General features: G+C 35.4%; 1 protein-coding gene across 1 annotated transcript in view; it reads left to right on the forward strand.

Moving 5' to 3' along the window:
• Positions 1-12,051, forward strand: part of LOC149805199 (solute carrier family 35 member F6-like) — a 62,588-nt gene that overhangs the window by 19,730 nt on the left and 30,807 nt on the right. The window contains exons 5-7 of the mRNA XM_089948357.1: positions 763-824; positions 6,099-6,178; positions 10,448-10,583. Of these exons, the coding sequence (XP_089804483.1) occupies positions 763-824; positions 6,099-6,178; positions 10,448-10,583 (278 nt within the window). The remainder of the gene's footprint in view (positions 1-762; positions 825-6,098; positions 6,179-10,447; positions 10,584-12,051) is intronic.

A 12,051-nucleotide genomic window follows, 5' to 3' on the forward strand; every position in this document is an offset into this window, starting at 1 on the left:
GAAACTGAATATTATAAGCACCAGCAGAGATCACATTAAATGTCAGTTAAGGGGAAATGTACTTGACAAGTTTTATGTTTGTAATTCCCCATGGTTACACAGGTCACTTACCATGTATACCCAAAAGATTTTAAAAAAATTTGAATCTCATTCAGAGCTGAAGACATTAAAAAAATATATTTTCTAAAGTGTGCATTTACATGTATATTGTAAACGTGCATGAAATAACCCCCAATAATTGGCGTGTCAATTAGGATTGCTACACAATTACATTTTACTTATATTTGCTTATATTTATTGATTTTGCTATTACATGTCCAACATTTGCCTCAAGTGGCTGAAATAAATTTTCAGCATTTCTCTTCTTTTTTTATTTGTAAAAAATATTTTTATGTAGATATTTTTTGAAAACTTTTCTAATTTTGAATACATGGGAAATAAAGGTGGTACAAATTGTATTGGGGATATGTTTCTATTTTAACAAAAATCTCTTATATTAAAGAAATATCCTACATTTGAAGCACAAATCTTATGTATCAACAGATTGGACTCTCCATATAAATGCAGCCAATCCTCATTCAACACAACCACTGCCACCATCATCACCACAGCTACAACCACAACAATCAGAATGATGATGCTGATAACAGCCTGCTTACCTTTCTCATGAACGTTGACTACATTGAAAAAAAAACAATTGCAAACTTTAAGCTCGCCAGATTCTCTCCTACATATGAACAATTGTGTACCTATATTTTTCAGGATTTTCCAGCCACTGATTGTCATTCCAACTATCTGTGACCTGATTGGAACATCTCTTGCAGGTTTTTACATGTTTTGCATTTCCTCGCTACCTCCAGATGCTGTAATATTATTAACTTAATATCTCACACATGGCTTCATAATGTTAATGCATTGCATGGAATAACTGTGTTTTTCACTCATTAGTTGTTGGCAAGCATGTATTGTTAAACAAGCAAAAGACCTGATAAGAGTGTTACTAATAACAACATCACACCAGGTGTTTCATGGTGCTACCATTTATAAAATGTATAAAAGTATATCACATCTCACACCATGTATTTATGTGCAATTCAGCCATATAAATAACTTGAGTACTTACACTTCTCAGTTTAGATTTTTTTTTAGCCAGTTCATCTATTCCTAAAATAAATATTTTAGTTCAAGTAAGGAAATTCCATGAAAGGAATTTCTGCAAGCACTGCAAATATTCTTTGCTTAATGTTTGTGTGTATGTGTTATTTGTATTGGAACATAGCTTTAACAATTTTTCAGTCATATCACTACAATGTCTGCAGTGTGGCAGTTTATAGTGCTGTCTAACACTGAGGCATCATGCCCCAGACATATAGCATGATGTCCCACTCAGTCACATTATCCTGACACCAGACTGACCAGTCCTAACACCAACCTCTTAATGCTAAATTCTGACTTAATGTTTCATAATCATTTAACATTCAGATTGTCTTACAGAAGTACTATATTTATATTTTTATTCATTTTAGTGAATATACCTTTTCCAATCATCAGAATCTTTTTAATCATTAGAGAAAGCAGATTAAATATTGGATGCATACAGCTGCATAAATTACATTTTTGACACATCCAACATAACATCTATACCTCATCGGACACAACATCTGTACCTCATCTGACACATCTGTACCTCATCTGACACAACATCTATACCTCATCTGACACAACATCTATACCTCATCTGACACATCTGTACCTCAGTACTTCATCTGACAACATCTATACTTCATCTGACAGAACATCTATACCACATCTGACAGAACATCTATACCACATCTGAGAGAACATCTGTTCCATATCTGTCACAGCATCTATACCTCATCTGACACTATTTTTATACTTCATCTGACAACATCTATACTTCATCTGTCAACATCTATACCTCATCTGACACTATTTTTATACTTCATCTGACAACATCTATACTTCATCTGACACAACATCTATACCTCATCTGACACAACATCTATACTTCATCTGACACATCTGTACCTCATCTGACACAACATCTGTACCTCATCTGACACAACATCTATACTTCATCTGACACATCTGCACCTCATCTGACAGAACATCTATACCACATCTGAGAGAACATCTGTTCCATATCTGTCACAGCATCTATACCTCATCTGACACTATTTTTATACTTCATCTGACAACATCTATACCTCATCTGACACTATTTTTATACTTCATCTGACAATATCTATACTTCATCTGTCACAACATCTATACCATGTCTGGCAACATCTAAACCACATCTGACAGAACATCTATACCACATCTGACAGAACATCTGTTTCATATCTGTCACAACATCTATACCTCATCTGACACAAGAAACTAAACCTCATCTGACACATCTATACCTCATCTGACACAGCATCTATACCTCATCTGACACAACATCTATACCTCATCTGACACAACATCTATATTTCATCTGACACAACAACTAAACCTCATCTGACACAACAACTAAACCTCATTTGACGCATCTATACCTCATCTGACACATCTATACCTCATCTGACACATCTATACCTCATCTGACACATCTGTACCTCATCTGACACAACATCTATATCTCATCTGACACAACATCTATACCTCATCTGACACATCTATACCTCATCTGACACATCTGTACCTCATCTGACACAACATCTATACTTCATCTGACACAACATCTATACCTCGTCTGACACATCTACCTCATCTGAATTATTGTCAGATTTTGTGCATAGTCTTTGGTTCAGATAATCTATTTTCAGAATATCTACAGAAATTACCAAAATTCAAGTTTTGGAGGATTACAAAAAAGTTATTTGAAAGAAGAATACATATTCTTTCATTGGTTCCATTTTCAACTATTTGAGACCAGCACAAAGATTTATGTTTTAACAGAGTACACTAAACTTTTATATATAGGTTTCATTTGAACTTGAATACTCTTAGAATATTTGCAAGCTGCATAAAAAAAGAAAATTGCTAAAAGACTATATCTAAACATTTCCATTTTTGTCAAGTTGAGTAAATTTTATGTCATTGAAATATCTTCAGCCAGTTAGATTATTGGAAACCTCTCTTCTACGTATATGGTACATTTTTGTACAGTGTTCATGTTTGGGTATATTTATGACCAGCACAACAGTTCCTAGCCCAGAATATTGCAGTGGTAACACCACACACACACACACACACACACACACACACACACACATATATATATATATATATATATATATATATATATATATATATATATATATATATATATATAGAGAGAGAGAGAGAGAGAGAGAGAGAGAGAACACTATCTGGATTGAATGGTCCAGTGTTTAAAGTATTATATTTGGATATCACAAGTATGCCACTTTTTTAATATTATGAAGGCCTTTCTTAAAAAAATATATTTACACTTTGTGAACAGTGCCTAATTAAACTACTTATAAAGGCTGTTAGTGTCTGTTATACAGTAAAACCTGTCTTGAAAGACCACTGTTATGTGAGACCACCTGTCTTGAGAGACCAAATTCTCAATAAACAAATTTAATGATTATATAGTGTTATGACCTGTTATGAAAGACCAACTGTCTTGAGAGACCATAATTTTATGGCAGAAGGGGTGGTCTTTCAAGACAGGTTCTACTGTATAGTGAATGTACCACTACCATTGCGATCTTTGTAAATCTTGAAGATATTAGGAGCATAACATTTTGGAGAAAATTATCAAGGAAAATCAACATTATATACTGTAAAAATTGATTCATCACAGCATGTATTTCATCTGTCATGTATTTGCAAAAGTGTATATTTCATCTGTTTATTTGCAAAAGTGTATATGTCATCTGTCATTTATTTGGAAAAGCCTATATTTCATCCATCATTTAATTGCAAAAGCGTATATTTCATCCGTCAGTTATTTGCAAAAGCATATATTTCATCTGTCCTTTATTTGCAGAAGCGTATATTTCATCTGTCATTTATTTGCAAAAGTGTATATTTCATCTGTCATTTATTTGCAAAAGTGTATATGTCATCTGTCATTTATTTGCAAAAGTGTATATTTCATCTGTCATTTATTTGCAAAATTGTTTATACTGTGAATAATCTTGATGAAGTAGACTAATTTGGCACTAAATTGTTTAGGTCTTCATAGCGCAAATCACCAGTGATCAAGAGATTCTGAACTAGTTTGTGAGATTATAGTTAAATTAATGAGGTTAATTATGATTATAGATGTCTAAATGTGTCTCTGTTATTGAAGTACTCTGTTGTCTTTGAACTGACCATGTTAGAGTCAATACTGATTGTACTATTGTAATTTACAGTATTAGATATACAAATAGTCCTCTGTGGATGGATGATCAGATGACAGGTACAGATTTAATTCTTTATACATATGATTGGAATTATTATTGAAGGAAATATATGGTGTTGTTGTTGGATCTTTGGGGGTTGGGGTTGAAAGCATTTGGTATTGATCTCTTGATTCAGTTGAAGTTTCTATGCATAATTTGTTGAGGGTTGTTGGTTTATCTACATTCATGCTTTGTAACAACAAAAGTTGTCAATAGCTCTGGGGTCTCATATACAATGTTAGCTGGTAACTTTTCAGTTCATTGTAGGATATGCAGTGAAAGGTTATCTCCCTTTGCTTTGATTCTGCATGCTTAGATGGGTCAAGATGTTATACTTTAATTCATTACAAATTAGTGCGTTCAGTTTTGACAAATTCAATGATCAACATATTTATAGTATATTATTTGTGTAATGTACTCATTGACATAAGAAATATTGTTTTTAATACAAATGATTTCTTATTGGTTAAATGTACATGATTAAAGGATGTAGCTGATTTCTCATTGGTTAAATGTACATGATTAAAGGATGTAGCTGATTTCTCATTGGTTAAATGTACATTATTAAAGGGTGTAGCTGATTTCTCATTGGTTAAATGTACATGATTAAAGGATGTAGCTGATTTCTCATTGGTTAAATGTACATGATTAAAGGATGTAGCTGATTTCTCATTGGTTAAATGTACATCATTAAAGGGTGTAGCTGATTTCTGATTGGTTAAATGTACATGATTAAAGGATGTAGCTGATTTCTCATTGGTTAAATGTACATGATTAAAGGATGCAGCTGATTTCTCATTGGTTTAAAGGTCCTGGACGGCTCATCATGTCGTACTTTGAATTCTGTGAAATGTATTATTTGAACATTGTAAGATTTTTATCAGATTTATAGGGACTGCTCTGAAAACAGTGCCCAAAAGTTCTTTGAAAATAATAAAATGACAAAAGTATTCTTTTATTATGTTGAATGTAATCTGTTCATTGTCATTGCCAAGCTACACTTTGTTGTCACCCATGGCTGCCTATGATAAAATTTCTTTGTTTCTTATCAGTATGCATAAACTTCCTTAACCAGTCACTGCAAGTATCAATAAATTGTTCTTGCAATTTTAACCCAGCATGACATGTATTTGAGCGTCAAAGTTTCCCTTCAAAACACAGTAATTTATTAATAAATAAGAATGGCACTTTCATTGTTGTGTCATAGATTATTGCATTTTGTTGTTGAGGACATATTTTTGTTCATGCATATTTATGAAAAACAAAGAAATTTTGTCACAAGCTGTCATGGTTAGTAAGAGAGCATACCAGATTTTTGCCCACGGCTTGCAATGACACCTGTACAAATATATAAGTAAATTAACTTTTGGTATGTGCCCTTCCTACATCATCAAGACAAACAATAATTGATTTCTGTTGAAGAGTAGCAATCAACACAAAGTTGTATTGAATAAAATATGTTGTCATTAAATTTTTTTTACTCAATGAATTTTCATGCACTATAAATCCATAAAGGTCAAAGTTACTTTTGTCTGTTCATTTATTTTTGTTACATAGAAACCTTCTACTCTTCTCACCTTCATACACCCCCCCCCAAAAAAAATGAAAAATCTAAGGCAGGTGGTGGTGTTGTAATATGCGTTTAAAATCACAGGTCACATTTTAAATTTCCAGGTATAGGCCTAGTGTATATTGATGCTTCAGTCTGGCAGATGTTGAGAGGTTCCATCATCATTTTTGCTGGTATTTTATCAGTGAGTATGCAAAGTGAGTTTTCATATTGTTAAATAGTAATGGCATCGTGCTTGTTTATGTTTCAAAGTATCAGCTTGTTAACGACTTGTTTGAAGAGAAAAGTAAGTGGTGAATCTTTTCAGTATGTAGTACATTTCATTTTACTTTGATGTATCTTTTCAGTATGTAGTACATTTCATTATACTTTGATGTATCAGGTTATGATGGTACTCAGTCTGAAACATATCATCACTGACACTTTGAGTTTATCTTGCATTTTTTTTACTTACCTATTTGACATAATATAATTGTTCAGACTTATAATTTAGAATCCATACAAAATTGATGGAAAATGATATTGGTACTTTTTACATAAGTTTATTTCTTTATTTGTAGCAATTGGTTTTTGGACTGTATTGTCATTAAAGCCTGATGACATGCGCTTTTAATTTAACAAAGTCACTGGCCGGGAACAGCATACATTGGGGCCCTAGATAATTTTGTAAACTGCTGGTGTAGAATATCTAACGTCTGGCACTGGATTAGTGTTGTTTGAACATAAATGCAGTTCAATCCATCATTCATGTTTTTTTCCCTTGTAATCCACCAACAGAAAGATGCAACCAACTATGTACATATAAGCCACAATATCTTATATATCTAGGTTAATTTGCATTTAGTTTTACAATAGTATTTCATGTGGTTTTCTTCTTCATTTGTAATGTGATAGGAGCATGTCCTGTCTCTTGGAACATTTAGATCTACAATGCTAAAAAATGTTGTTACAACCACCTTTTTTGATTTAGCAACAGCAGTGCTAAATGGTTGATTGCTTTTTTTAAATAGGATGTCAAATCCAGGTGGTCTCCCCTTGGATTTAGAGATTCATTCTTGAACAGGCACCAGTTACTGCTTACGCTTGTGCCAGAGTGCATTCTTCTTATGAAGCAGAAGGCATAATAAATTGGAGTGAATTTTTGGGGTTACCTTATTTTGGGGAAGCCTATTCAATAAGTAATTCTGCCTTTCTTTTTGCACTACTTTGAATTCTGATGAATATTTATAATAATAAATTTAATATTTATATTAACTTTTTCATACAATGATTCAGTCCTTGTCCTTTCTGCAGTGATTTTTCCTAAGAAGGCCAGTACTTGATTTCATCAAAGGACACTACTCAGTCCTAGATTGTTCAGATACAGTTGCCTTCTACAATGGTGGTACAGGCCATGGTGATTTTTCTCAGTATAGCCACTACTGGATCTCATCTAAGGACTCTTGCTGGTGCCAAGCACCATCAATTCCAGCACCAGTGAAATCTTACCAGATGGTATCAGTGATTGTTGCTCCAGGTATACCCAGTCTCCTAGACATGAATACTGACTGTGCACCTGGTACTGATACCACCAGCCATTGATCTGCCCTGGATGCATCACCTCCCCTATGATCATGTATGTGCTCACCATTATTGAATCAATAAAGTCTGCACTGAACAACAGCAGCTGGGTCCATCACTGGTCACAGTTCCACAATCACTTGTCCTGTTCACCTTCTTCCTTAGACTGCTTCACTGACACTCTTTGTACCCATGAATCTGATAATGTAAAAGTAGAAAGTTTAGCAGACCAGCACTAGACAGTCCCGTCACTCATGTTGGTCCCATCACAGCCTGGTCCTGGTTTTGTTGATACCCCAGTTCCAGCTGACTGTACCAGTCCCAGACTGTGAGTGATGCTCACAGTGAACACAGAAGATAATTTTGTCCAAACATGAACAGGAATCCAAGTCTTCGTTCATCGTCATACATAACCTGTTTCAATAGCTTTGTTGACACATCCTGCACAGGAGTAGAACATATCTCCACACTATTTCCTTTGGGATGATTCTTGCTCTAAATCACCATTATACTTTATCAATCCAACATTGTCTGGATAAAACTGAGCTTTTCACATTTTCCAGCTCTGCATCCAGAGTTCTCTCTGCATCCCAGTTCTAAGTTGCCTATGCCCTGTTATCATAAATGGATACATTGATCTTTTTGTCAAGAAAGACCAGATGTCATTCAAGTAGCCACCACAGTCTGATAAAGTCACAGATATTAAAAGGTCTTTTCTTGCTAAAGCCACTTCCATCAGATTTCAACCCTGTTTGTCACGAATCAGACTTGACAACCATTTTACCCTAAAGTTTCAGCTGTCAGAGACATTGCTGTCTGAGTTCATCTTGTGTCTGGACCAAATGCCCTTCACTGACATGCAGTAGCTGCTTTGAAATGTTGTAGGGACAGGATCCATATTCAGCTTGGTTTCCATAGCTGTTTGTAAGCAATCTGTACATAGCCTAAACTGTTCTGGCAAGAACCCACCTGCCATTTGTGCTTGTGGGTCAGTTTTTTTTAGATGGTATGTGTGATAACAGGGCTGCTCAGTATTCACTTCCAGTGCCATAATCTATTTTTGTTTACAACAGGCCAAGAAAAAGGCAAACCTCACACAGGCCAAGCAACTCCAAGTTCTGTAGATGTTTCCTACGAGTGAGCAGAGAAACAAGAAGTACCCCTGATGCATGCTAAATGAGGACCATCCCTTCCTCTCCTCTTGATGATGACTCAGTTTTTACAGCAAAACTTTGGGAATCAAGGACCTGTCACCTCCGATTTTTTCTGGTCAGCTCTAACCAGAAATAATTCCATGTATTTGCTGCCCTTTTCTAACTTACCAGGGACTCAGCTTATTCAATGACTTCCATGGAATGGAAGGGACACTGCCCTACTGACCCACTGTGGTAAAAGTTGTTTCAGAGGGCTGATGACTACATTCATTATGTCTTTCCCAATAATGATAGGCTCTCTTCGCAACAGATATCTTGAAAAACCCACTCAAGCAGATGTTCCATGGCAGGAATTGATACTCTCCTTTCAAAATGGCATTTGAGATGGTTATATTTAGAGTGTGATCATTTGTACCAGGATTTTACTCTGGGCCTTTTTCCATGGCAAGCTTAATTTGCCCAGGGAATTAACTCTCTCATCAGCTTCACTGGACATCAGGTTCAAATTGAAAATGCTATGAGTGAATTTGAGGAAATATTGTTGCAATCATTATAGACATCCAAGATGGATACCTCACATTCCCATTCACAGATCCTTCTGGAATTCATGTGATTCTCATAAGGGGATACCTGTTACCAATTCAGGATATTCCATTTCAGTTTGAACAATACTTCTGGGGACTTCACAAGAATCACTGATAGAATCATCTCTCACTTTTAAACTTTTCTGCATCTGTGATGTCCAGCTACCTGGTGATCATTGTATAATGCATGAGGTGAGTCAATATTGTATCCAGCCATGATGTTGCGTGTTTCAGTGCTGCTTTGCCTTGGATTCCATGTCAACAAGTTCTAATTTGACCTCATTCCATGTGAGCATTTTATTCATTTGGATGCTGAGCTTCCATTCCTCTTGAACCTAATTGACCTCATTCAAAAAACTGAATTATGTCATGAATCATTTTAGTGATGTCTACCATTTGTTCAGAGAATATAATGGTGGCCCTAAAACTTGTTTCATTTCATGGGGTCTTCAGAATGTGACAATGGATCCCTCATCTTGGGGTCATTTATTCATGAAACCCTTTAGGAGACAATCTTTTTATCTTAATAGCAGCAGAAATCTTCTCATTGCCCTTTAGATCAGTCATAAAAGATTTGGGCAATATTAAGTCCTATCTCAGCAAATGGGAGGACCTCACTTGCTTATGGTAGGTATCCAGCTGTAGGAGGTCCTGTCTTAGCAGATGGGAGGACCTCACTTGGCTTATGGTAGGCATCCAGCTGCAGGAGGTCCTGTCTCAGCAAATGGAAGGTCCTCATTTGGCTTATGGTAGGCATCCAGCTGCAGGATGTCCTATCTCAGCAAATGGGAGGACCTCACTTGCTTATGGTAGGCATCCAGCTGCAGGAGGTCCTGTCTTGGCAAATGGGAGGACCTCACTCGGTGTATGGTAGGCATTCAGCTGCAGGAGGTCCTATCTCAGCAGATGGGAGGACCTGACTTGGCTTATGGTAGGCATCCAACTGCAGGAGCAACAGAAGCCATAATTTGCATACACAACAGCCAACAGAAGGTTTGCTTGAGGGTCTAGAGTATTTGCTCAGTGTTTTGGAAGACACTTAACAAAGCACATGATAATATTTACCATATTATGAAAGATTCTGTATAAATTAAATAATTACACAATTTTAAATTTTTATCCTCGTTTGTTCAAGTTCCTTTTTTTCTGTTATAGAAAATCTTCCTGAAGCGAAAGTTACGTGGACTACATTGGACAGGCATGATAGTCACAATGGTTGGGTTGGTACTTGTCGGATGCTCAAGTGTTTTCAAGACAGAACACAACAGTTCCAGTTCGCATACTCTCATAGGTATATCTCCCCCTCCAATCAGTTTTTATAACAGTGTTCATAAAGAGACAATTTATAATATTTTTGATGCATCAGCAAATTTATAAAAACTTCTGATTGGTGTGATATACATTTGTAACAATAAAGTACAGAAATTACTGTTGAAAATGCTGATTCTGTGCTGATAACTTGAAAGCTCAGTCTGTTATCTTTGTGCCTTTTAACAGACAATGATCTATGTTGTGGAAATTTTGGTACATATCAGCTTCATCTTTACAAATTACAATCAGCAATTTTCCGCACGGACTTGTAAATAAAACTAATACAGTGTTATACTTGTACTAATTCACCCATAAATCAGCGACTGTTTTTGCACATAATACCTTATTACCAGTCATACCTATAATACAATGCAAAAAATATGACCAGCAATTACTTGCAATGGGGTTGATTTTTACTAGAATCTAAAAGGCATACCTCTAAAGGAAATCTACATTTATATACTCTTTAAAAATGATTGACCTCACATGTCAAGTTTTTATTTCTCCATTATTTGAATTTGTTGAAGTATTTTTTCAGAAAAACATCAAGGATATACCCACTTTGGTGTTGAACTAAATTTGAACAGAATTGTCTCATACCTGTCAGTGCCTTCCTTATACAGTGGTGAATGTGGCTATTGTTAGTTCTTAGTTGACTCTACATTATATGATGGTAAATGAAGCCATATTCCATTCATTGTTGTCTGCAAATGTTGTCCTGTTTAGTTAATTATTGACTGAACATTATGCAGTGGCAAATGTGGTGCTATTTAGTTAATTGTTGACTGGACATTATGCAATGGCAAATTTGGTGCCATTTAGTTTATTGTTCACTGAACATTATATAGTGGCAAATGTGGTCCTATTTAGCTAATTGTTGACTGAGTAGTATGCATTGGCAAATGTGGTCCTATTTAGTTAATTGTTGACTGAATGGCAAATGTGGTCCTATTTATTTTATTGTTCACTGAATATTACATAGTGGCAAATGTGGTCCTATTTAGCTAATTGTTGACTGAGTAGTATGCAGTGGCAAAAAATAGAATTTCTAGGGCAGGAAGGCTTATTGCTTTGAAAGCCTCAAAAAGGGAAATGGCAGGCAGATTTCTTCCAGTGTTGCGAGGAGCAACACATCTCTTTCTTAAACAACCTCAGTATCATTGAGTACAGGCAGAAACACATCTCTTTCTTAAACAACCTCAGTATCATTGAGTACAGGCAGAAACACATCTCTTCTTAAACAACCTCAGTATCATTGAGTACAGGCAGAAACACATCTCTTTCTTAAACAACCTCAGTATCATTGAGTACAGGCAGAAACACATCTCTTCTTAAACAACCTCAGTATCATTGAGTACAGGCAGAAACACATCTCTTCTTAAACAACCTCAGTATCATTGAGTACAGGCAGAAACACATCTCTTCTTAGACAACCTCAGTATCATTGA

Source organism: Sinohyriopsis cumingii, chromosome 2 (assembly GCF_028554795.1).
Source record: "Sinohyriopsis cumingii isolate HCF-2022 chromosome 2, ASM2855479v2, whole genome shotgun sequence".
NCBI lineage: Eukaryota > Metazoa > Mollusca > Bivalvia > Unionida > Unionidae > Sinohyriopsis > Sinohyriopsis cumingii.